At 56.0% G+C, this 26690-nt stretch overlaps 1 protein-coding gene across 3 annotated transcripts; it reads right to left on the bottom strand.

Moving 5' to 3' along the window:
* Positions 1-668: 668 nt before the first annotated feature.
* On the bottom strand, positions 669-26690 carry CCDC102A (coiled-coil domain containing 102A). Of its 3 annotated transcripts, none has more exons than XM_037729293.1 (9): positions 26381-26690; positions 18391-19122; positions 15699-15925; positions 11770-11878; positions 9439-9555; positions 8887-9096; positions 7059-7229; positions 6116-6219; positions 669-1174 (listed from the first exon to the last, which is right to left on the bottom strand). In XM_037729293.1, the coding sequence occupies exons 2-9, from the start codon at positions 18973-18975 to the stop codon at positions 1135-1137; spliced, it is 1563 nt and encodes a 520-aa protein (XP_037585221.1). In that variant the 5' UTR covers positions 18976-19122; positions 26381-26690; the 3' UTR covers positions 669-1134. The 3 variants fall into 3 exon arrangements, with proteins under 3 accessions (XP_037585221.1, XP_017358123.1, XP_037585222.1); XM_017502634.2 differs by lacking the exon at positions 669-1174 and adding an exon at positions 3000-3643 and having other exon boundaries at positions 26381-26687; XM_037729294.1 differs by lacking the exon at positions 669-1174 and adding an exon at positions 5251-5545 and having other exon boundaries at positions 26381-26689.

Here is a 26690-nt window from a genome sequence, read left to right as displayed (position 1 = left end):
TGCAGTGCCCAGGGCGCCCGTGTCCCACCCCAGGGAGCAGCCTCCTCTCAGCCCTGCAATGGTAGCCATGTGGAAGTGAGTCCAGCCTGGTCAGAGATGCTGACTTCTCAAGAGAGGGAAATCCATGCTTCTGTGGGAAAACCTCCCATTACTAATGTTAGCAACGCATTAATTTTTTTTTATTTTTTATTTTTTTGAGATGGAGTCTCGCTCTGTTGCCCAGGCTGGAGTGCAGTGGTGTGATCTTGGCTCACTGCAACCTCCGCCTCTCAGGTCCCGGTTCAAGCAATTCTGCCTCAGCCTCCCGAGTAGCTGGGATTATAGGCATGCGCCACCATGCCCAGCTAATTTTTGTATCTTTAGTAGAGACGGGGTTTCACCATGTTGGTCAGGCTGGTCTTGAACTCCTGACCTCATGATCCGCCCGCCTTGGCCTCCCAAAGTGCTGGGATTACAGGCTAAATATTTTTTTTAATTGTACTTTAAGTTGTGGGGTACATGTGCAGATCTTGCAGGATTGTTGCATTAGCACACACATGCCATGGTGGTTTGCTGTCTCCTCCCCGCCCCACGTCACCTACATCAGGCATTTCTCCCAGTGTTATCCCTCCCCAACTTCCCCGCCACCGCCTGCTGTCCCTCCCCTGGTCCTCCATCCCCCAACATACCCCAGTGTGTGATGTTCCCCTCCCTGTGACAGGCTAAATATGCTTTTAAAGTATCACGTGCGGCCAAGCTAATGCTTCTGTTGGCAGTGGCCGCCATGACCACTAGGTGACTTTGTCTGCAGGTAAACTGGGGAGTCACAGAAGGGCTATGAGCAGAAGCAGCTTTCGTTCCAGGCCGGGACCATCCCTCAGCCCTATCTGTGACCATCCCTTCCCTTCAGAGGTGGGACGCCAGGCCCTCTCCTTGCTGACATTCTTTGGAGCAGTCTGCCTGAGATAGGGGCTGTAATGAGGCCCCAGCTCAGTGCTATCTCACAGGAGGTGCCAGGGAGTCTGGGGGAGCCTGGCTGCGCCAGACGGGGCCTGCTCTGTGTCTGGGAATGGCAGGTCCGGCCAGTACTGCTGGAGGTGGCTCTTGAAACTGGTGTCAGTGAGGGCCTGGCTCCTGCTGCCTAGCTCTTCAGGGTCAAAGGGCAGCACTTTCAGCCTTTTCTGGGGCCAACTTCCTATTTGGGAGAGAAAGCAGACAGGTCCCTGGCAGGAAATGACCTTCTTCCCAAAGCCCTGTTTTCCACTGGAGCTGGCTTTTGTGGACGAGCCACAAAAGGGGAGCCTCCCTGGTTGTCTCAGCCCCTCCATCCCCCTCGGAGCCCAGGGACCTCTTTGCCATGGCAGCAAACCCACCTCGCTAACATCATTAATTTAGTCTTGGCAACGGGAAATTTTTCAGTGCCCATGTTTATCAGCACCCAGCTGAGCTCCTAGGTCTGCCTCTCCCCTCTTCTCAGTCCCCAGGGCTCCTGGTGACCCCAAGATCCAGCACCAGGTGTCCCTGGTGACCCTGGGACAGCTCTGAGCACTGTGGCCTCAGGGCTCCCTCTTAACTAGGCCACGCCAAGAGAGAAAATCATTTAGTGTAGCTCTCCCATCCCCAGCAGGCAGCCCCTTTATCAACTGAATTGAATTCCTCTTTGGTGCCAGGCTGGAGCCCTAGCCTCTCCTTGCACACCCCGAAACACAGGGAGCTCACCACCTTCTGCATGCTAGAGCAATTCTGGCAATGCTTCCTTCTGCGGAAAGCAGGCCCGGGTACTGAGAATTCACCTTAAGGGTCCCATCAGAAGAGCAGGTGCCCTGAAAGCCACCTTGACTGTGAAAGATCAAAAGTGTATGCTGCCGTGTTTCCTTTTTCCATTTTCTTTTTTAAATTTTTTAAACAATCCTGCTCTGTCACCCAGGCTGGAGTGCAGTGGTGTGATCTCAGCTCAGGGCAACCTCTACCTCCTGGGCTCAAGTGATTTTTCTGCTTCAGCCTCCCGAGTAGCTGGGATTACAGGCGTGCGCCACAAGGCCAGGCTAATTTTTGTATTTTAGTAGAAACAGGGTTTCACCGTGTTGGTCAGGCTGGTCTTGAACTCCTGACCTCAGGTGATCCACCCGCCTCAGCTTCCCAAAGTGCTAGAATTATAGGCCTGAGCCACTGCACCCAGCCTGCTGTTTCTAATCACTGTTTCCATCAGATTTAACATAAATCTGCTGGTTATAGAAGGTATAGAAATTAAATATTAAAAATAAAACCGTCTGTAATTTCGCTACCTACGGCAGGGTGGAGGAAAAAAGAAAAGGCTTTGTTCTTTATTGTGTCCACACCTACCTCCAGGTAAACTTCCATCAATCACCTGAACTCCAACCCCTGCGCCCATCTGGCAAATCCCTCCTCTCCAGGGAAAACTGTTAGGTATTTAATACAACTAACCTTTACTGAGCTCTGGGTTACCCTATCTAATTCTTGTGACAGTTCTGTGACATTTTATAGATGAAGAAACTGAGGCTCAGAGAGGGTAAGCAATTTCCCAGAGGTTGCACAGCTAATAAGGGGCAGAGATGTGAATCCATCGGGTGCTGGAATGGAAGTCTCCTCTAGAGCAGACATGCACTGTACCTTCTCCCTCCTCGCCACAGGAGTGGATGCCAGACTGCTTAGCAGCTCAGATGTTCATTCATTCATTCTTTGTAGGTTTTTTTTTTTTTTTGAGACTGAGTCTTGCTTTGTTGCCCAGGCTGGAGCGCAGTGTGAGATCTCAGCTCACTGCAACCTTCACTTCCTGGCTCCAGGCGATTCTCTTGCCTCAGCCTCCTGAGTAGCTGAGATTACAGGTGCCCATCACCACACTTGGCTAATTTTTGTGTTTTTAGTAAAGATGGGGTTTGGCTATGTTGCCCAGGCTGGTCTCGAACTCCTGGGATCAAGCGATCTACCTGCCTTGGCCTCCCAAAGTGCTGGGATTACAGGTGTGAGCCACCGTGCTTGGCCTCATTCATTCATTCTTGTTCACATTCATTCATTTATTAAGTTACTCGACATTCCTGACCTCAGGTGCAGTGTCAGGTGCAGGCTGATGCCGTGGCCCCCACCCCCCGCCCACATCTGCCACACTTCCAGATGCCCCACAAACTTGAACTTCATTTATTACAAAGAACTGTGCTCACTGCACTGTATTATGAACAGCAAGGCTTAGAGAGGCAGCCCAGGCTGGGGCCCCAACAACCTACCCCGACATTGCCAGTCCTGCATGAAGTCCCGGGTGGGTGGGGTCACCTGGGCTGGGCCTTGGACCTGTCCTGTATTTATGAAACCAAATGGGTCCAAAGGACTCCTGGGCATATACATATATATGTGAACAGAGGCTTCCTTTCCACAGGGCATTGGTAGGTGGGACCATCGATGCCATCCCTGGGAGAGAAGAAAGTCGGCTGTGGTGGGGACTGCATCAGTTTGAGTGTCTGGTTAGCCTGGATCCTGGGCAGGTGGGGGGCGGCCCATATTGCCCAGCCACAGGAAACTCTAGGCCACCTGGATTTGCAGGTCCTCATCCTCGTCCAGGTCGCTGGCTCCATCCCCGGCCTCCTCAGTGCCAAAGCGAGCACTGCGGATCTTCCCGAAGAGGGGAGCATTCTGCTGCTGCCTGCGGAGCCTGCGGGGTGGAGGTGATGGGGTTAGAGCAGCAGCCTGGCCTGCAGTCCCTGAGAAGGTGGCTGCGGCTGGTGCTGGGGCAGCTAAGCCTTCCCTGGCACTTTCCCCGCTGTCTCATCTCCTGTAATCTCCTTATATGATGGAGGTGCCATGATCAACCCCATTTTATAAGCAAGGAAACCGAGGCACAGAAAGGTGAAGTAATTTGCTCAAAGTCACACAGATGGTACGGAGGGGGGCAGAGCTCTGAACTGAAGTGGGTGGTACCAGAGCAGCTGGGCACTTAAAGGAGCTGGCTCAAGGTCACGCTGCGGGATTTGTACCCAAGCCTGGCTCTCAGAGCACAGGCAGCAGAGCTGGGTGGTGGTGGCAGTCAGGGGTGGGCTGAGGCCTCTACATTCCCAGTGTCAGTGAGAAAGGGCTCAGACCTAGTTCTTCCTCACATTAAAATTCTTAAAGTCAAAATTTACGAGGCAAACTTTGAGTCTAAGAAGAGCTGGTGGAGGAAATGTGCAACCCTCCCCGCCACCCCGCAGCAAAGTGGCTGCCCCGGCTGCATCTTACTGGAAGGTATGAATTATTAACACGGCAGGGAGGGGTGCAGGCGGGGCCTCCATTACTGCACAGTGATTTAGTGAGCTGTCCCCGGAACATTAAAGCACAAAAAGTTGGAAAAGAAAATGACACAGCAGTCCTGGGTGGCCCCACCCTCCCTGATGGAAGCCCTTGAGAGGCCGGGCAGAGCCTGCCTGCCCACTTCTGGAGTTTCTGGCTCCTGAACAATGTGACCCAGACTGCGGAAAGCCCCAAGGCTAAGTGGCCTTTTGAAGGGTGTCTGCTGCGGAGTCAGAGTGGGCAGAGTCAGCCAGGCACCCGTCCTGCCTTCGACTCACGCCTGGGCCCCTGCAGAACACTTTATGGGCATCATCCCAGGCAGAAGGGGAAATTGAGGCTCAGCTGACCATGCGCAATAGCTGTTAGGTCTCTGCAGCCCATACTCTAAGCCACAAGATCTCAGCAAACAGCAGCAAATGGTAAATGCTCAATAAATAAGGGTTTGGATGGCTGATGGCCGGGGGGATTCTGCCTGGCCACCCACCAACTGGGAAACCATGGAAAGACTTCCCCTCTTGGGCCTTAGTTTCCTCATCTGCCAGCCCGCCAGGGAAAAACATCTCTCCTTTCCTTTCTCTCACAGGAGCAGCGAGATGCCAAAGCACAATATGCCACCCAAATATAAGCCCCTCCCTCGCAGTAGTAGTCATGATTTAAGTAATAGCAGTAGCTGCTGACAATTACTCAGCATTTATTATGTGCCAGGTGTTTTCTTTCTTCTTAGAGACAGAGTCTCACTCTGTCTCCCGGGCTGGAGTGCAGTGGTGTGGTCATAGCTCACTACAGCTACAAACTCCTGAGCTCAAGCGATCCTCCTGCCTCGGCCTCCCAAGTAGCTGGAACTACAGCCATGCACCACCGCGCCTAAGTTTCGCACTTTTTGTAGACATGGGGTCTTGTTCTGTTGCCCAGGCTGGTCTTGAACTCCTGATCTCAAACAATCCTCCTGCCCTGGCCTCCCAAACTGCTGGGATTACGGGCGTGAGCTACCATGCCCGCTCCAGGTACTTTCACAAGAATGGATCAGCTCATTTAATGCTCACAATCAAGAGGTAAGACCTATCACCATCCCCATTTTATAGATGAAGAAACTGACACAGAGAGGTTACGTAAGTATCCCAATGCTACACAGCTGCTAATGCTAAGCCAGGCTTTGTACCATTCAGGCAGTCTGGCTGCAGAGCCAGGCACCCTCAATTCCACGAAAGAAGGGAATCAAGTAAGTGCCTTCTCAGGGCCGGGCAGCACAGGTCCATGTGGTGGCTATGAGGCTCCTTGGGCCTCCCAGCTGTGAAGTGGGAGGGACTCGGACTGTAGTTCTCTGATACTGCCTGGCTCTGTGATTCACACACAGAGGGGGTCAGGAGAGAGAGGCAGACTGCTGGGTGGGGCTTGCTGGCAGCTGAGGGGATCCAGGCCTGGGGTCCCTCCTTCCCTGCCCACCAATCTCTCAGATCCTTGCTGTCCTGGTGTCACCTGGGCCCAGTAACCCTGATGGCTGCTTAGCTGCTTATTCTTCTAGTCCATGACTCCCAAGGCCTGCTGGACCCGCCTACTACCCTGCCCCTTGGTCCTGACCTCTCTGGGCCCGCCCTTCCTGCCCTCACTCCGCCCATCAGCCCTTCCACTAGAGGAGACAATTCCAGGGCCTGCAGCTGGCCTGACTTCCTGCACCCCCTGCCCTGGTTTCCTGGCCCTGGCCCTTCCTGTCCGGAGGGGACAGGATTCCGGCCCCAGGCACCTGGATCTCTTCCTTCTCTGTCTCCCCCTCCAGACCTGGTTCGGGCTCCACCCCTGACTGGAGCGTTCCCTGGCTGGACATCTCTGTGCAGTTTCTGTTCCCTGCCCTGGGGCCCACCTGGACTGCAGGTGCTCCAGCTGCACTTGCAGGTTCTCGCTCTGCTCCGTCTGTTCGTCCAGCGACCGCTGCAGCTTACGTGCCTGGTTGTGGGCCTCGTCCAGCTGCGGGGTGAGCAGGGCCAAGCGCATGAGGGTCACCCATTACTGGGCAAGGCCGGCCACCCACCCAGGGCCAACCACTCCTACTGCTGTTCCCTGGGAACGTGCTCCTCCGAGGGCGTTTGCTCCTTGAAGCCTAGGCTTAGGCTCACCTCCTCCAGAAAAGCGTCCCTTCTGGTCCGCTCAATCCCTTTTGCCCCCTCTTGCACATCTACGCATCCTCCCAGGCCTGCACTACAGCCATCCACCTCCTATCCTTCCATCCCCGTCAGTCTGCCATCTGACCACTTATCCAGGGAGATATTCATCTGCCCATGGAGACAGTCACCCACCACTCCCCATCCATTCATCTAATCAGCTGCCCATCCAGCATGCCTAGCCATGCCTTCCCGCTCTCCCGGACACACCCATCTTCCCATCAACCTGGCCTTCTTTCTCCCTCTCCATTCATTCTTTCACCCACTGACCCAGTCAGCTGTTCATCCATCTGTCCACTGTCCACCCATCCAGCCATCATCTGTTCATATATCCCTTGGATCCATCCATCCATCTGCCCGCACTGCCCTTCTCCCATTCATCCGTCCACTCATTCCTTCATCCATCTGTTCATCCATGCACACATCCAACTTGTTCATTTTTCTTCTCATTCTCCCACTCACATGTCTACCCTGCCATCCAGCCATTGCCCACCTATCCATTCTACCCTGGGCGCCTCCTGAGAGCCAGGCTTGTGCCAGGCGCCAGGGACCGACAATGGGGAAGCTAGGAGGACCCTGCGGCCCCCACTCCTCCCCGGCTGAGGTCAGTGATTGCCACTGCCCCTGCCCCTCCATGGTCCTCACCTCGTCCTCAGCCTGGGCCAGCTCCTTCTTGAGCTCCTCCACCCGTAGCCGCAGCTTCTTCACCTCAGCCTCGTGCTGCTCCACGCGCCGGTTGGCATGTGCCAGCTCTGCCACCTTCTCCTGGAACTGCTTCTTCAGCTTGCCATGCACATGCTTCAGGTCTGCAAGCTCCTGCAGGGCACAGGGAAGGGGTGGGAGGGAGCAGGGATCAGTATCAGCTTGGGCACCATGAGGTCAGGCAGTTCTAGGGATGCTAGGTGTCTCTTCCTCCCAGAATCTCTCCATCTGCTGTCTGAATATCAGCATTAGAGGTTTGGCTGAGCAGCCAGAGGCTGGAGGTGCCTTCTAGAAAGGTGAGGAGGCTGGGCATGTGGAACCTGTGGCTCTAGTTTGGATGTGTCATTTTCAGATGCTACTGGATCTGCCCTGGGGCTGTTGGAGCAGAGTTGGGATTTCTGGGGAAGGATGAGGTCTGGAGTCTTCAGTGACGTATACATGGTATTGAAAGCCCTGGGTTGGGAATGAGCTAGGTTGGGGAGTGGATGGGTGTCTCAGAGGCCAGAGTGGTTGGGAAGAGAAGGGGCAGCCAGCAAAAGAGGTGCCCACCCGGAGCTCTGTGAGTTCTCTGAGCCTCAGTTTCCACATCTGTAAAATGGGAATAGATATCGCCTAAAGGTCTCTTGAGTCCATTCTTTTAGTTCCATCTCTACTGATGGCAACCTGGTCCAGGTCTCCTCCCTCTCTTGCTGCCCAGGGAATGGCAACAGCTTCCCCCTAGCCTGCCTTCCCATCCTCTGCCCACATAGCCTGCTCACACTCCCTCCTGCTTTAAACTCTCTCGAGGGGGCCACCACCCCTGCCTCACCCACCACTGTCCCCCTAGCCACACTGGCCTTCTTGTTCCTCCAAAGCTGTGTCTCTCTCACCATGGACTCTTATTCATGCTATTCTCCATCCCTCCCCTACGTCCACACACTACCAGTTAACGGCTGCTTTTCCTGGAGAATTTAGTGTATTTATTATTATTATTTTTTTGAGATGGAGTTTCACTCTGTTGCCCAGGCTGGGGTGCAGTGGTGCGATCATAGCTCATTGCAACCTCTGCCTTCTGGTTTCAAGCGATTCTCTTGCCTCAGCCTCCCAAGTAGCTGGGATTACAGGTGAGCGCCACCACACCTGGATAATTTTTGTATTTTTAGTAGAGATGGGGTTTCACCATGTTGGTCAGGCTGGTCTCAAACTCCTGACCTCAGGTTATTCACCCACTTCAGCCTTCCAAAGTGTTGGGATTACAGGCGTGAGCCACTGTACCCCGCTGAGAACTCAATTTAAAATGTCACTGCGTCTGGGAGGCATTTCCAGGACCGTGGGCCTAAGACAGGTCTCCTGGTATTCCCTCTTCTTGCTGGTGACCTTGAAGCTGTATGATTAGCATGAAGCCGTGTGACGGAGAGCCACGTGGACATCCCCCAAGTAAGCCTTCAGCTCCACAAGGGAAGAGGGATGGCCACTCCTGTCTGTTCAGTGCTGTGTCCCTAGCACCTAGAGTGGAGCCTGGCACACAGTAAGTGCTCAATTAACGCAGCTACTATAATTACCAACTGGCCTAGCACACCAGGTGCTCAATACATGCAGCTAAGTGGAGCCTGGCACACAGTAAGTGCTCAATTAACGCGGCTACTATAATTACCAACTGGCCTAGCACACCAGGTGCTCAATACATGCAGCTACCATAATTATCACCAGCCTGGCACATAGTAGGGAGGCTGCACTCTGGCTGGATGGGGGGTGGCAGCCCCAGCACTGGCCACTCTGCTCCTTGCCCCACCTTGTTCTTCTCAAAGAGCGCGGCCTGGCTGGCCCTCAGGTCGCAGTCCAGTGCACTGGCCGTCTGCCGCCGCCGCCGGGCCAGCGCCTCCTCCAGGTCCCCGACCTGTGCGCGCAGCTTCTTGTTCTCTCGCTCGAGGCCCAGCTTCTCTGTCTCCAGCCGCTCCCGGCGGCCCCACTCTGCTGCGTTCTCGGCCTGTAGCCGCTCCATCTGCAGCAGGGCAGGGCAGAGTGAGGATTCCCAGGAGAGGGGGCATGCAGGGCCTGAGCTGGACGCCCCCGCCACCTCCTGGAGCCATTTTTGGCTCCAGGAAGCAGATCCAGCTGCGCTGGCTATAATTAAGCTGGGCTCATTTCTTGGTTATGCAGGATGTGAGGGCGCTTCTGTGTGGGAGAGGGGCCTGCCTCCTGTAGATCGGGACACCCTTGGATGTGGCTGGCCCCCCTCAGAGTACAGGCCTGGTCCCTGCCCTTTTCCCAGTGAACTGCTGATGGAGGCAGGGCCTCAGGGCCCCAAAACCCAGGTCCTCCTGGGTCCCATCCACGGCCTCACCTCGCCCCTCAGCTCGGCCATCTTCCGGTCCATGCTGGAGCGTGCACCGAGCTCATCCTCCAGGTCCTCGGACATGCGGCCCAGCTCATCCTGGTGCGCCTCCTTCAAGATGCTGAGCTGCAAGGATAAGGCCCCACCTGGTCATGAGAACCACCAGGATACAGCCTGGAATCAGCGCCGGGGGTGGGCACCAGCGCAGGGGTGCTCAGCGCGGAGCCTGAGGCAGCGGCCGAATAGGGCAGGCACCAGGTATTCCGAACAGACCCGTCTGACCACCTCCACCCAATGTCTCCCCTCCTCATTACTGTCTAGCCTCCCAGTGTCTACTCTGGCCCTTCTCTGTCAACCCGTTTTCCACAACAGCGGCCCAGAGGGAGCTTTTAACGCAGATGAATACAATCATACCACCCTCCTTCCGCAAAGCCTCTCTGATGGCTCCCAGGTGCCTCAGGGTGAAGTCCAACTCCTCTCTACGGTCTCACAAAGCCCTGCACGGATGGACACCTACCCACCTCTCTCCCCTTAGTTCACTGTATTCCAGGCACCATGGACTCCCTTCTATTCCTCAGACACACCAAGTTCCTGCCCACCACAGGGCCTTTGCACGTGCATGGAACATTCTTTCTGAGACACTTTGTAGGACAGATTTTTCTTATTCTCAGGCCTTGACCTAAATACCCCCTCCTTAGAGATGCCGTTCCTATCCACCTGGCCTGGAGGAGGGGCCTCCTCATCCCACTCCCCACTGGAAAGCTAGCTGGGAGGACGGGGAGCTTGTGCGTCTGTCCATCTTTGTGTCGTTGTATGGCCCGGCACAGGGCAGCCCTCAATGTACAGTGACTGATCCATTCTGCACACAGGTGCATCGGAATTGCTTGGGATGCATTTAAGACAATATAATTCCTTGCAGTATACAGCAAACTCAACAAACTGCTGCTCCCTGCAACACTTGGATGACTTTTCAGCTCATAATGTTGAGGGAGCAATGCCAGATACAAAAGACGACCTTTATGATTTTCTGCTAAATTGTACATTCCTATTTCATTCGCTTTTCTTAAAATGATTATGCTTCACAATTTGAAAAGACTAAAAAGACAGGGTCCTGGACCCAACCCCAAAAGGTGCTGATCCAGGATGGCGGAGGTGGGGTCTGGGAATCTGTATCTTAGGAGATTTCCTAAGAGAGTCTCACATAAGATCAGTTTCGGTCCCCTCCAGGATGGAGTTTCAGGCTCTAAAGTTCTGTGATCCTCCCAGCTGCTAGAAACCCACAGATCCAGCGTGGCGTTCCCTGGGTGGCTGCGCCCTCTGGCGGCCACCGCGGCCTGCACAGGAGGCAGTAGTGGCAGCTCAGCATGCTCTCATCCCCCACACTGCAGTGGTGGATTCCCTTCTCTGGAGCCTCAGTTTCCCCATCTGTAAGATAGGGACATGAGGACTCAGCTTCTAGGACTACCATGAGGCTTCAGTGACACCTGGTACAGACTAGGAACCCAATGAACGCCACATCCAGACTCCTCCACTTCAGCCTAGTCTACAAGACACCCTCTAACGGCCTCGCCTCTCACTTCCTGCTCTCCAGCCCCCTGGCCCTCCCTGTTTCCCACCCACGTTGGGTTTGTTCCTGCCTCAGGACCTTTGCACCGCTGTGCCTTCTGCCAGGAACACTCTCTTCGTATCTTCTCAAGGACGGCTTCCTCTAGCCCCTTTAGGTCTTGCCTCAAATGCTACCTACTTAGAGAGGCCTTCCCTGACCCACCGCCCCATTTCTCGTTCTGTACTGACTCCTTCATAACTCATGAATCTGCCTAGTGACCGTCTGTCTCCCCTGCCCACGGCCCCCACAAAGTGAGCTCCTCTAGGCAGGGACCTTGCCTGCCCAGCACTCAGAACAACTGTCAAATAAATGAGGCCAGGCACGGTGGCTCACACCTGTAATCCCAACACTTTGGAGGCCGAGGCAGAAGGATCATTTGAGGTCATGAGTTCAAGACCAGCCTGGCCAACATGGTAAAACCCTGTCTCTACTAAAAATACAAAAATTAACTGAGCGTGATGGTGGGCACCTGTAATCCCAGCTACTTGGGAGGCTGAGGCACGAGAATTGCTTGAACCTGGGGGGTGGAGATTGCAGTGAGCCAAGATCATGCCACTGCATTCCAGCCTGGGCAACAGAGTGAGACTGTCTTAATAAACAAAACAAAAACAGAAACAAAAAAGAACAATTGTTGGATGAATAAATGAATGAATTTTCTCTTCCGTCCCCACTACTGAAATTCAACAGTGCTATCCTGCCGCCTTCAGGAAGCCCCTCTGGTCTTCCAGACTCACCTGCTTGAGCATCTCCTGCTTGGTCTTGCTCAGCTCCTCATACTTGATCTTCCACTGGCTGAGCTCCCCCTCCAGCTTCTCAATGTTCCTGCTCAATGCCAGTTTATCCCTGGGGAAGGGACAGACATGGGGGTGAGCCCACAGAGGCCCTCTGCTCGGAGTCCTCACCAAGGGTGGCCCTGCTGTGTGTCCTCTGCACCTGTTGAGCCCACGTCCAAAATCTCTGCCTTGGTATTCAGGCCCCAGCACCCTACACGGCTGTAAGCACCCTGGCTTGGCAGTTCTCCTGGAACTGTACTCCCTAGAGGTGGTCGGGGCTCCAGAGCACTGAGCATCCCCAGGCAAGTACCTCTCTCTTGTTGAGCCCCAGGCTCATCTGGCCAAGACCACCCTGATCCTGTCTGTTTTGCAGACTATGTTCCCTGCAAGGCTTGGTTTGAATACATGCTTCTGCAGATAGAAACAGTGGAAAACACTGTCCAGTGACTCAAAGAGAGGGTCCTCTCTTGCCATCATCACTGTGTGGGATCCCCACAACTTCCCGTAATCCCCACCCTGCCTTGAACTTGAATGAGTCCCTGTAGGTAGCAAGCACGCTGTGCTTCAGGACCCCACACCACACTGGCCTCTCTCTTTGAGACTGAAACATTCCACGGCTCCAACATGGGGTTCCCAGAGGGGACAACACCACCCTCTAGGAGGTATGTTGAAAATCCATGGGGACGTTTTTGGCTATCACAACGATTAGGGGTCATTTAGCAGATGGGGGCCGGGTACCTGACTCCCTGCAATGCCCTGGGCACCCTGCATCCTACTGAAGGCATGTACAGCTCACTGGACATTGCTGGGGGTGGAGATGATCTCAGCCTAGAGCCTCATTCTGATTTACATCGAAACAGAAAGTCGTTTTTATACTAACACACACTGAATTTTCCAGGAATGGAACCACTGTATAAAGTGAGGGAAGACGGCACTTTTCTTTGTTTTTGGAAACACAATCTGGCTCTGTTGCTCAGGCTGGAGTGCAGATCACAGCTCACTCTGGGGAACTGCACTCCCTGCCCAAGGGAAAGTGCTCAGTTCATATTGTGGGAGGTGCTCAGAGCTCCAGAGCACTGGGCATCTCAGGGCAAGCACCTCCCTCCTGCTGCGCCCCAGGCTCATCTGCCAGAGACCACACGGTTCCTGCCTGTTCACAGCTCACTGCAACCTTGAACTCATGGGCTCAAGCGATCCTGCCACCTCGAGCTCCCAAAGTGCTGGGATTAGAGGCATGAGCCACTGTGTCCAGCTGCACTTTCCTTTGCTCAGAACTTTACCAAGGGCTGTTCATCCCTCAAGAAACCTCATCACCACCGTGACACCACTTGGTTTTTGAGTTGCTACCTCTGCACACCTGCATGACCACCTTTGTAGCTGTCCTGCAAGATGACTTGAATGCGCAGATACGTGTAAGCCTCAGCACGGCACCTGACTCGGAGCATGTGCCATGTGTTTGCTGTTACAACTGTCGTCACTACCATCCCATTTAAAGACACCCAGTCTGACCCCTTCATTATTTCTTCTAGAGAAGCTATTCCCAAACACTTCCACATCACAACCTGTGTATTTTAAGTCACTTTCAGGCCGGGGACAGTGACTTACGCCTGTAATCCTAGCACTTCGGGAGGCCAAGGCAGGTGGATTGCCTGAGCTCAGGAGTTCGAGAGCAGCCTGGCAACATGGTGAAACCCTGTCTCTACTAAAATATAAAAAATTAGCTGGGTGTGGTGGTGTGTGCCTGCAGTCCCAGCTCCTTGGGAGGCGGCATGAAAACTGCTTGAACCAGGGAGACGGAGATTGTAGTGAGCCAAGATTGTGCCGTTGTACTCCAGCCTGGGCAACAGAGCAAGACTCTGTCTCCAAAACAAAGTTACTTCCATTTCTACTTTTTATTTAAGTTAGTGCACTAAGTTGATTTTTTGTTTGTTTGGCTTAAACAGGCGAAATTTATTTTCTCACATTTCTAGAGGCTAGAAGTCCAAGATCAAGTTGAGCTGGTCCTCTGAGGGCTGTGAACAAGCATCCGTTCCATGCCCCTGCCCCAGCTTCCGGCAGTTTGCTGGTCATCTGTGGTCATTCCTTGGCCAAAGATGCAACAATGTCCATAGAAGCATCCCTTGACCTGTGCCTACATCTTCACAGAGGCATTATACTAATTTTTTTTTTTTTTTTGTGAGACAGTATCTCTGTCACCTAGGCTGGAGGGTAGGTCCTCATCATAGTTCCCTTAGCCTTGACCTCCTGGGCTCAGGAGATCTCCCGCCTCAGCCTTCTGAGTAGCTGGGACTACAGTGGCACAGCACCATTCCCAGCTAATTAAAACAAATTTTTTTTTTTGGTAGGCTGGGCACAGTAGCTCACACCTGTAATCCCTGCACTCTGGGAAGCCAAGGCAGGTGGATTACCTGAGGTCAGGAGCTCGAGGCCAGCCTGGTGAACATGGTGCAACTCCATCTCTACTAAAAATACAAAAATCAGCTGGGTCTGGTGGCATGTGCTTATAGTCCCAGCTGCTTGGGAGACTGAGGCAGGAGAATCGCTTGAACCCGGGACATGGAGGGTACAGTGAGCTGAGACTGCTATTGCACCCAGCCTGGGTGACAGAGTAAGGCTCTGTCTCAAAAAAAATAAAATAAATAAATAAATAAAAATTAAAACTCCTCCTGCCTCAGCCTCCCAAAGTGCCGTGATTACAGGCATGACTCACTGCGCGTGGACATTATATTGACTTTTTAAAAAAGGGGTGTGTAGATAGGTTATGCTATTGATGTATTTAATTTCTGGACAGAAAAACTACAGAATATTCATTATCATCAACCTCATGCCCTCTAAACTGCCTTGATCAACGTCACCGGTGACCTCCACATTCTAAGTCCAATGGTCAGGGCTCAGCCCCTTCTTACTGATCACTCTGTCCTCCATGAAACGATTTCTTGTGGCTCCCCTTCCCCAGCCCTGGCTCCCTTCTCTGGTCACCTCTGTTTCCCCTTCCTCTAACTGACCTTTAAACTTGGCACTTCGGGGCTGGATCCTCTGACCTCTTCCCTATCCACACTCACTCCTCTGCCCTTGCCCAGGCTCATGGGGGTTTTTCTGTTGCTGTTTTGAGAAGAAGTCTTGCTCTGTCTCCCAGGCTGGAATGCAGTAACGCAATACCAGCTCCTGTAACCTCTGCCTCCTGGGTTCAAGAGATTCTCCTGCCTCGGCCTCCTGAGTAGCTGGGATTACAGGCGCCCACCACCATGCCTGGCTAATTTTTGTATTTTTAGTAGACACAGGGTTTCACCATGTTGGTCAGGCTGGTCTCAAACTCCTGACCTCAAGTGATCCGCCCACCTCAGCCTCCCAAAGTGCTGGGATTACAGACATGAGCCACTGTGTGCCCAGCTCATGGCTTTCAGTATCATCTCTTAGCTAGTGACTTTTGCATTTCTGCCTCCAGCCCAGGCCTGTCTCATGAACTCCAGACTCACTCATGTCCCCAGCTGCCTCCCTGCCATCTCAAACTCACGCTTCCAAAACTAAGGTCCCAACTGCAACCCTCCAACTTTCCCGTCTCCATTCCCTGCTTTTACCCTGCCCATAGCCCTCTCCCCCAACTAGAAAGTAAGCTCCATGAAGGCAGGGCTTCTGTCTGATTTATGGCTGTATCCTGAGAGCTGAGTACAGTGCCTGGCCCAGAGCAGGTGCCCGGTAAAGTATTATTTGAATGAATAAATAATGCTTGCATTGAGTTCTTGGGTAGACATTACTGCTCTATAGTTCCAAGACACAAGTCTAAACACTACCTGTCGTCTTCGCGAGTCTAACGTTTTGTAATCCTGAAGGTGCTGAACTCGGCCTGGCCCTGCCCCAGCCCCAGCCCCTGCCCGTCTCCCGCGACTCACTCTCGCTCTTTGAGCAGCACCTTCTGGGACTCATCCAGCCGTAGCCGCAGGGCAGTCAACTTGGAGGCCTCTTCCTCCGTGGCAGCTGTGTCCTCCCAGGGCAGCCGGCTGCGCTCCTGGCGGCCCGAGCTGCCCCGTGGGCCCCCGGCCCCCACGCTGCGTGCCTCCCAGCAGTCCTCAGGCTCCTCCGGCCTGCTCTTCAGCAGGATCTCCACCAGCTCCAGTTCCTGTGGGGACCAAGGTGGAGGCTGGGCCAGTGGCTGCAAGCCAGGCCCTGGGTCTGAGCTCAGTCTGCTGGGTAACCTGGGTTACTCAGTTACTGGGTAACACAGTGCCTCTGGGCCTCAGTTTCCTCTTCTGCTGCCTGCCTCTCCACCTCTGGAGAAGGAAGACACAGCTTGCTCTGGGCCTCCCCCTTCACCTCCTGGAGCTGTAGAGTGTCAGCCATCCTGGTTCCCTGGATACAAAAAGACTCCTCAGGAGAGGTGGTGAGCTCCCTGTCACTGGAAGTATGCAAACCTATGGTGGGGCACTGATGTGAACAAATGTTGAAGCAGGAATTCCTATAATGGCTTAAGCCTAGATTCCTTCCAAAGGAATTCCAGCTCTAAGACCTTGTTTTTCTGGGGCAAACAGTAAGGCACAGGGAGACAGATGGCATGGGCAAGCAGTGCCTGTGAGGAGAGCCGGATCCCAGACAGGATGCAGTAAGAGACTAGAACCCAGGGCTGAGCTCCCTTCCTACCTGCCATCCTCCCCTTCTTCTCTGCCCTGCCCATCCCCAAGGCCTGTCTCCTTGACACAAACCCACAAGGACAACAGCCCTTGTTCCACCTTCTCCCACAGCCTTTCCCAGATGAGTCTGGGCCAGCCTCTTCCTGGCCTGGCCCTTGGTTTCCCTAACTGGACTGGAGCGGTGGCCCTGGGGACTCCCTGAGGAGTGAGAGCTATTCTTCTGTATCTGATTATCCAGGTGGGGGGTAGTACCTAGTCCAAAGCCCCGTTTTACAAATGGGGAAAAGGAAGAGAAGGGACTTGTTCTGGGCCACAGCACGAAGAGCTGGGCTGGAGGGCAAACTCAGACTGCAAACCTAGGGCTCCTGCCACTGCCTATGGCCTTCTGGCCTGTGACGGACAACTGGAACAAGGATAGGACAGGTGCAGCGCTGTGCGCCGTGAACACCACCTCCAAACACCAGGTCGCCCCAGGGAAGAAGGAACTTCAGCCACAGGAGGCAGCAGTGCCCGCTCTAGCTTATGGGGTGGAGGAGGCTGGGTGGGAGAGAGGGGCTGTCTCATCTGGAGGCGTTGGCCCGTCCAGGGACTGACCTGGGGACCTGAGGCTGGACCCTGCCCCTAGGTGGCTTTCTGGTAACAAGCCTGCTGGCCCCGGAGAGGGTGCCCTCTGCATCCCCCTAATGCAGCAGCCATCTTGATTATTACCCTGGACTCTGGAGCCAGATCACCCAGGTTCAAACCCCACCAAGTCATCACTGGCTGGCAGACCTTGCTTCCCTTTTTTTTTTTTTAAGATGAAGTTTCACTCTTGTTGCCCAGGCTGGAGTGCAACCCCATGATCTTGGCTCACTGTAACCTCCACCTCCTGGGTTCAAGCAATTCTCCTGCCTCAGCCTCCCAAATAGCTGGGATTACAGGCAGCCGCCACCATGCCTGGCTATTTTTTTTATTTTTAGTAGAGACAGGGTTTCACCATGTTGGTCAGGCTGGTCTTGAACTCTTCACCTCAGGCGATCCACCCACCTCAGCCTCCCAAAGTGCTGGGATTACAGGCGCGAGCCACCGTGCCCTGCCCAGACCTTGCTTCTGCGTCTCTCTGTGCCTCAGGGTCTTCCCCATGGAGCAACTACCTTAGAGGGTTGCTGTGGGGTTACCTAGACAATGCACATGCTCAGCTTAGTGATTAGTGGTGCCCACTGAATGACGACAGTTGCTATTACTGCCATTTGCCAAACTCACCGGGTCCTCTCGGCCTCTAGACTTTGCACAGGCAGTTTCTATCACCTGGGATGCCTTCGGGCACTTTTTGTCTTAATTTTTATTTTTTAGAGATGGAGTCTGTTGCCTGGGCTGGAGTGCAGCTGTGTAATCATAGTTCACTGCAACCTTGACCTCCTGGGTTCAAGAGATCCCTCCTGCCGCAGCCACAGCCTCCTAAGTAGTTGGTACTCCAGGTACGAGCCCCTCGTCCTGCCCTCCTGGCACTTTTCAAGGCTAATTCCTACTTATCCTAGTCTCAGCTTGAATGTGATCTCTTCTAGAAAAGCTTCTGTGAAGCCTGCGTCAGGGACTTCCTGTGTGATCCTAGTGCCCTGATTCCCCAACCGCTCAGCTCTGACTGACTGAATGGATTCAGCTCTGCTACAAATCAGCTAACTTCCAGGCAAGCTACTGGATCCCTCTCCTGCTCAAAGGGATGATTCTTTGGTTCTGTTGACTTCTCAGGTGTGGGAGTGGAGGGATCACAGAATTTGGGATTCTCCACCCTGAGGTCTCCGGAAGGAAGATGATCTGAGGCCTCACGGGGGTAGAGCCCGACCTGGAGAAGTGAAACCTCCAGGAAGCCAAGCCTTGGCTGGCTCCTGTCTGAGCCCAGTAGCCCTGATTCAGCTCAGCCAATCGGCTCCGCCCACTTGGGAGACAGGAGCGCGAACGCCCCGCCCCCACCGCGCACCTGGCTGCCCGGCGGCCTCTCGGATCCCACGTCGCGCACTGGCTCGCGTTCCGCCTCCGGCTCGGGGCCGTCGCGCGTCTGGTCTGCTGCGCCTCGGGCGCCCCGCAGCCGCGCCAGCTCGCGGCCCCGTGCCTCGCACTCGCCCTGCGCCTCCTGGCGCTCGCGCCGCGCGCCTGCCAGCTCCTTGGTGAGCGCGTCCAGGCGCTGGCGCAGCTGGCGCACCTCCTCGCGCGCACGGTTGCGCTCAGCGCGCACCTTGCTCCACTTCTCGCGCCAGTTGGCCGTGCAGTCCGACCACCAGCGCATGGTCTTCTCCATCTGCGCCGCCCGCGCCCGCGCCTCTTCCAGCTCCCGCAGCCGCAGCTCCTCGCGGCTCTCCCAGTCGCCGTCGGCCAGCAGCGCGGGCGCGGGGGGCAGGGGCAGCGCGGGCGGCGGCCCTGGTGAGGGCGTGCCGCTGGGCGGCGTGGGTGGCAGCGAGTCGGCAGGCCCCATGCGCTCTGGCGACGGGCTGCCCAGGATGGTCAGGAGGCTGCCCTTGGACAGCTGCGGAGACTCGGCCAGCCGGGGGCTCGGCCCGTGGCTCATGGTGCGGCCGGGCGGACCCTGGGCTCGAACTCGCGGCCCGGTTCACGGGCGGCTCCGGGGACGCGCGACGGACGCGATACCACTGTGCATGATGACGCCGCGCCCAGCTTCTCTCTGGGCCACCGGGCAGAGTACGTCTCCTCGGACCTGTGAGAGAACACAACCATTATTGGACCGTGACCACGAACAGTCCGGAAGATTAGCCGCGCGAAGGGCCCGGTGGAGGGAACAGAATGGCCAAAGGTGAGAGAAGAGAGTTCTGTTCCAGGAGAGTCCCAGTGAGGCAGGATTGCTGGAGCAAGGGCCCGCAGCGGCATCCTCAGTGACCTCCAGACTCCCCGCTTCAGTCCTGTCACCCAGCGGTGCTGATCTGAAACCTTGATCTGTTCTTTATCCTCCCAGTCCCATCTCACACGCTGATGTCTTATGCTACACTACCATCCCACTTGGGCACGGGACCCACGTGGGGGCACTGGGCTGCTGCCAGGAGTCGTCTCCCTGCCTCTTCCTGCACTGGGCTAACTCTTCTCATCCTTAAACGTCCTCTGAGATATCACCTCCTCCTGGAAGCCCTCCTGGAGTACCTCAGTCCAGGTCCATCAGCCCCTTCTGTGTCTCCATCACAGCGCTAACTTACCTTGTCATTTATGTGTCTCCTCTGTGCCCTTATCCAAGGCTGTGAGAGTTTGCTGTGGGCCGGGCCTGGGTCCTGACTACTGCTTTAGTCCCAACACATGACAACGACATTTGTGGAGGGCAGGCCACAGGCCAGGCACTGCGCCCACGGCTTTAGTTGAATGATCTCATTTATTCCTCAAAGAGTGGAGGTGGGAGAAACGATTATCTCCATTTATGGTATCTATGAGTCCAAATTCAAACTCCAGTAAGGATTTGCTGAATGAATGCATGTCCCGGGGATGATGATGGAAATAAACCAGTCCTCCGATGGCAGGGGCTTCTGAGAGTGCAGCAGGATGTTCCCTCCCCTTCTCTGCAGAACCACCACCCCTCCCGGACACCCTGGGTCACTGCAAACATCTCTTGTTCTCTGTGTCTCACTTTACCTGCCCATCGCCCAGCACTGGGTTCTGCCATTTATGGGCCATTCCCCCCTTTAAAACAAGTGAGAGGATGGCGGGGCGAGGTGGCTCACACCTGTAATCCCAGCACTTTGGGAAGTCGAGGCAGGTGGATCACCAGGGGTTGGGAGTTCAAGACCAGCCTGACCAACATGGAGAAATCCTGTCTCTACCAAAAATACAGGATTAGTGGGGCATGGTGGTGCATGCCTGTAATCCCAGTTACTCGGGAGGCGGAGGCAGGAGAATCGCTTGAACCTGGGAGGTGGAGACTGCCGTGAGCTGAGATTGCACCACTGCACTCTAACCTGGGCAATAAGAGCAACAATCTGTCTCAAAAATACATATATAAATAAATAAATAAGTAACTGAGAGGCATGGCCCTCTCTGTCCCCAACCTGACCCAGTCTCCCTCCATGGCGGCCTCTGGTGACTGCCACCAACAGCCCCTTGGGACATCACACCTTTCCTTCCCCATTAGGCAGAGAGCCCTGGTCCCCAAGGCCCACCCTTTCGGAGTGATCAATGCACTGTCAGTGGGACTCTTGGCACTGGCTGTCCCCAGGGCTGCCTGGCAGCCCTCTATGTCCCCTCTCCACCCTCTGCCAACCTCTGACCCCCCTCACTGTCGGCAGATGATCTAATGTCATGGTTTGCAGTGAAAAAGGAAACTGTCAAGCCCCTCCTCTCTGTCCCTGAGAGGACAGAGGGGTTCTCCTTCCTTGAGTTGAAGGCCCCTCTCCTGCCCATTCCCCCCAGCCAGTGACGTTCTCTTCAGAGGCCTTACCCCTGCTGAAGTGTCTCCTGGCACCTTATTCTCCGCTCCCCTGACTCCTCCTTCCAAAGTGGTCCATACTTGCTGTGTCCACTCCATCCACCTTCCTGGTGCTCTGTCACCCAGCCACCTGTGCCAGGCTGGCTTCCAGTCCCCTATGACGGTGTGCCTTCTGGACCTGCCATGGTGCCCGCTTCCCTGCCTTACTTGCTTCCACGTCTTCCTCTCCAGCTGCTCCTCGTCAGCCTCCCAGGTAGACTCCCTGGGCTCATCCCTTGAGTGCTGCTGTCATCCGGCCCTGGGCCCCCTTCTCCTCTCAGGCTAGCCCTGCCCGAGTCATTTCGCCATGTCCTCAACCCTGAGTCTCTCTCCAGCCCAGGATGCCCTCAGAGCCTCCCATACCTCCATCTGGATGCCTGACAGATGACTCAGGCCTGTCTTGGTCAAAATGGAGCTTGCTGCCTCCATTCCCCCCATGACCTGCTCCTCCAGGAGAAGGTACTTCCTCACTCCTTCCAGCTTTGGGGGCGCCCTGAAATCTGCCTTCTCTCTCCCCTGCCCACCACCACACCCTGTCAGTCTGTCTGCCCTGCATCCACCTTCCGTCCGCCTTCTTTGTCCAGTCACTAACTTGTCAGGGTCCACACACCACCTTCACTCACCTGGGCAATAGTAGCCACACCCACTGCCCTGCCCGTCATGTGCTTTTGCCTCCTTCAGATCTATTCTCAACAGCAGCAGAGTGAGTTTTTGTAAGTGCAAACCTGACCACTCTGGTGGCCACCCGCTGTGTCACTACCAATAGTCCTGAATCCTCTCTAGCCTCAATTCTAAAGTTACTCCCTCTAGGACTCCAGCTCCAAATAGCTTCTAATCCCAGCAGGAGCCGAAAGTCACAATCCCACCACTACACTGCCCACCCCCACTGCCCTCTCGTGCCCGGCTCACTTCTGTGCTCTAAATCTCTCCCTTGCCAGTACCCTCCGTGTCCTAGGCCCCTCCTGTTCTGGCCCCTCTCGGCAAACGCCAGCCCTGTTCCCTCCACTGCTTTGCTCAATTTTACCTTCCACTGTAGAGCTGGGCATTGCGGGTTTTATACCACCGCGTGAAGCAGTGTCTTTTAAAATTCATGACCTTTGGTCATGGTTCCTCCGTGCTGCTCAGCGACCCCACTGCATTTCTCTGGGGCCATCTGCTGTTTGCTGATTGTTGTCTGCCTTTACCATGCATGAGGTCTAGGCCCAGCTCTGACGCCAACTTCATGAAGCCACTGTCCCTTTCTGGACCTCAGTTTCCCCATGTGTAGAAGGGGGAACATGTGAGAGAGATCAATGCTTCTTAGCAGGGTGTCCCTCAGATTCACCTGGTTGGCCCTATACCTGAGAGAGTCGCGTTTGGTAGGTGCGGGGCTGGGGATTCGCATTTGAATAGTTTGGGATATCTGAGCATTTGCCCATGCTTTCTTACTACCCACAGTTCCGTAAATACCACATGTACATCCCAACCCTGATAACATCTGTGTCACGCACCCGGACACAGCCATACAGATCCAGACTCTGGTTCCATGGATGCCACCGATACCCCAGAGATCCCTAGCAGCCTGTGCCTCTGTGACAGCCTGTGCAGTGAGCTGGCTGCCTTGATGTCGTGTACGTTCGTAAACATCTGTGCACACACAGACATGCAATCCCATGCACAGATGCAAAGACCCAGGGACAGACATGCACATGCTCAGATGGACTGACAGGTACACACAGCTACACGGGTGCACAGAGAGACGTTCGCTTGTAGACACAGAAGGCACACACAAGCCGGCACACTGACAGACAGGTACAAAGACATGCAGGAATACATGCTTATTCCTAAGAGAAGCAGAGATACACACGTACACACATGGAAACACACACACTCCTCATTTTCCTGGCCTAGCTCCACCTAGAAAAGCTCTTGGAAAAGAAAAACAATGTGAGAGCCTGTGGGGGAGGGGAGGAGGAGGAGGAGGAGGCAGGAAACCTGAGTGCCAGCCAGCAGCTGTGCTGGGAATGGGGGCCTAGGCCCTGTCTGCTGGACCCTTCCCACAGCCCCTAAACTAGGAGCCTGGCAGGGAGGGGGCCACTGCCACATCCTCTCTGCCTCTGGGAGCTGCCAGGCCTGGCACAGGGCTTGGCCCAGAGAGGGCCGCCGGCTCCTTCCAGGAATCCAAGCCTGCTGTGCAGGGCCAGGGCAGGCACCACCCAGGCCTCTAATGGCTTCCAGGCACCCATGCTAAAGGCAGAGATGGGGGTTCCAGGCTCAGCTCATTCTGTTTCCCAGCAGCCTGGCCAGGCCCCTCCTAGGGGCTGGGGGAGGAGGAAGGGGCGCAGCGGGAGCAGGGAAGTTTTGCAATAGCACTTCCGCCTTGCCTTTGCACTTCAGGCCCAGGGTCCCCCGGAGCGGCTGTGTGGGAAGGGGTGGGGGTTGGGGTCCTCAGGGGAGTTTTCTGGAGAAGCCCACCCCCGAGCCCCCAGGACAGCAGGAAGCCTGCACTCCCACATAGACCCAAGGGCAGCCAGACCCTGCCCAGCAACGCCTCCCCCACCCCGCCCCACCTACCCAGCACAGCCCTGGGACACACATTCACACACTGCCCCAGTCATGCACACATTCACACACACAAGCCCCGGGACCTGCACTCACACACAGCCTTGGGGATTGGGACTCACACACACAGCCCTGGCGATGCACACAATCACACACAGCCCCAGTAACGTGCACACTCACTGAGGGGCAGCAGCAGTGCAGAGCATGGCTCACAGCCATGGAGATGCCCCAGCCACCCTGCCCACCCCTTCCACCAGGCTCCGTGCCTTCTTTCCATGGGGTGTGTATGTGCATGGAGAGTGGCCTCTTGTTCCCCTGGCATCACCGGTCCCCCAAGGTCAAGTCAGGGTGGACCAGCCACCATGGGTCCCGGTGAGCCTTTCCTACCCCATCCTCCCCTGTCCAGCCTCCCAACAGCCAGATGGGTCTATCTCTGTTTTAAGTCTCTGGGTTTCTATTCCAAATGTGCCCCCCACCAACTGCAAAACCCGCACCCATCTTCAAGTTCAGCTGCCACGAACTCCAGGAAATGCCTTGATCTCCCCAAACCCACCCCCACCTAGGGAGCACAGCCCTACAACCTCCCACACCCAGGCCTGGCCAGCTGTCATCTCTCTTCTGGCAGTACAGGCTTCCCCCATCCAGATGGGACACTCATGTCACTCAGAGCTTCTAGGACAGGCCCCACAGATACTTGCTGATTAACGCTAGCTGGTGGGCTGGAGAGCAGAAGACTGAGTTATGACCTCACATCCCCTTAGCTGGACAGCAGAGCTGAGTGGGAACCAAAGCTTCTGAACCCCAGCCCCACAGCTGTGCTCACTGGTAGCTCACTCCAGGACAGAAACAAGAATGTTTTGATCTGACACGTGCTGCAGGATAGGCCCTCATCAGCCCTGCCCACAGAAAGTGACGAGTGGTTCCTTTTGCTTTTGGACTTGTCTGGAATGTCTCTTCTTCCTTCATCAGCAAACTCCTACACATCCTTCAAAACCCACCTCCAGTATTCCCTCCCCTGGGAAGCCTTCTCTAATTTCTCTGCACGGAGCATCCTCCCAAAGCACCAGGCATCTCCCTGTTCTACAGCAAAGGCCTCACTTTGAAGTCCAGGAGGGCATCAGCACAGAACCCAGCATACAGCAGATGCATGGTGAATAGTAGGTGGACAGAGGCCACTCTTAGGGGTACCCTTGTGACCACGCAGAGTTTGGGAAGTTTGAGTCATCCTAAGGATCAGGAGTCAGTCTGTGGCCAGGCTCTGAGACAGGTGGATATCTGAGCCTGTCTGTGGTCAGGGTCCGAATCAGAGGTCAGGTCAGGTGTCCCACCTTTTACCTGGGGAAGCCTAATTGACCGATAGGGGAACGACGTGTTTTGTCCTCACCATGTGTGGACGGGTCTTTCCATATCCAGTGATAGGAATGAGCAATGCTGAGGCCTGGACGGGGCCAGCTGAAGGGATGGGGAGCCCAGTGGCCTAACCCCTTCCCCCAGCCCTGTAACCCTGTAGGTCCTCCCAGAGCCTTTCAGGTGGGGCCCTGGGACAGGCCCATGGCCACAGGCCTGGCTGCAGACAGAAAGCAGAGCCCAGCAGGAAACCACAGAGGACAGTCTGATTGAATAAGTGCAGGGTGTAAGGCTGGTCAGCCCACAGACTGCGGGCACCTGTCCCTGTGACCTGCTGGCCGGGCTCCAGCTGCAGGACCGCTGAGGGGAGCTGGCTGGTGGGGAAGGAAAGGATGGAGGCTAGGCATCCAGTATGGACGTGAGCCCAGGGGTATGTACTCCTGGCCTGTTCCCAGGTACCCCCATCTCAGACTGAGGAGCCGCAGAGACGCCCTGGATCATTGATTTGAACTTCTTTCTTTACAGATGAGCCAACTGAGGCCCACAGGGACAGCTACGTGTCTGTGTCCACACTGTGGACCAGCAGCAAAGCCGGGGCGGGAAGCTGGAGTGCTGGGATGGGGTGCCTCCCCTCCTGGGTCTTGACTGCCTGAGGGGCATAATGCCCCCAGGAGCACCTACAAGATGGGGTCTGCAGGAGGCCAAGAGGATACGCATAGTTGGGACAGTGGGGTGGGAACCTTCATGGGGGCTGATCCCCACCCCAGCCCCAGACCTCTCGGCAACACCGTGAACTCTTCACTCTTGTAAAGCAGGTATCCCACTAGTCCCAGCTCCATCACTGATATGCTGTATGACACCCACAAGTCCCTGCCCTCTCTGGGCCTCAGTTTCCCTACCTATAGGATGGGGAGAGGCACTAAAAAGATTCCTGAACGCTCTAACAGGTGGGCAGACCTCGTGAACCCAAACGAAACCAACCCCCACAACAGCCCTGCGAGAGCAGGGGTGGGAAGGTGGACACCACCCCACCTAAGGTGGAGAAACTGAAGCCCCGGCTCTGCGTCGCCTTAGTCCTCAGTCGCCCCCTCCAATGCCGCCAGCCCAGGCAGCCGCCCGGCTCCCCCTAGCGGCGGGCGGAGGGTAGAGGTGGGGTTCCCGGGCCGCGCGGCGCGGTCCCGCCCACTCCACCACACGGACTCCATTGGTAGCCGCCGCGGCTCTGGGCGGGGTGCCGTGCTCTGATTGGGCAGCGCCGCCCGTCCATCCCACCTTCGCCATGGTGACCACGTTGGGTCCCCCGGGAGAGTTCCAAATTCCGTTCCCGCCCGCCACCCCCTCCCGTCTGGCCCGGGCCGCGGCATTCCGAAGGCGCCTCCCCTCCCCCATCTCCCTGCGGCCCCTCCCCACCCGAGGCCTGGCGTTCCGGGGGGTGGGGGAGGTCGGGGAGGGGTCTGGAAAGTTCTGCTCTGAGTTCGGGGGTTGCTGCTGGCGCCCCGACTGTGCCGGCTCCTCCAGCACGCCCCACAACTTAACCCCTTCCCTCCCGCGGAAGGCGCGTGGCCTGGAGCCGGTTACCCGGCCGCAGTGGCCGTCCGCCCCCCGCCCTGCCGCCCCCGCTCACCTCGGGCCGGGACCTGCGGGCTCCGGACGTCCGAGCCGCGGCGGCGGGGCGGAGCGGGCACCGTGCAGCTGCGGCCGCCGCCGGAGGGGCCGAGGGAGGGCCGCGAAGTCTCCTCCTCCCTCCCGGGGGGAGGGGAAGCGAGGGAAGCAGCCGGGCCCCCGAGGCGGGTGCAGGCTGCGGCCCCGCTGTGACCCCGGCCGGTGGAGCTGCTGGGGTGGGGGCTTCAGCCCAAGTCCGGGGCGAGGGGCGCGTGCCGGGGCGGTGGGCTCTGCTGCAGAGCGGGCCGGACCCCGGCGGAGGCCCCACCCCC

This window comes from Cebus imitator, unplaced genomic scaffold (genome assembly GCF_001604975.1).
Source record: "Cebus imitator isolate Cc_AM_T3 unplaced genomic scaffold, Cebus_imitator-1.0 Scaffold297, whole genome shotgun sequence".
Classification (NCBI taxonomy): domain Eukaryota; kingdom Metazoa; phylum Chordata; class Mammalia; order Primates; family Cebidae; genus Cebus; species Cebus imitator.
Note: the sequence above shows the minus strand (reverse complement) of the source record. Positions and strands in the feature narration are given on the sequence as shown.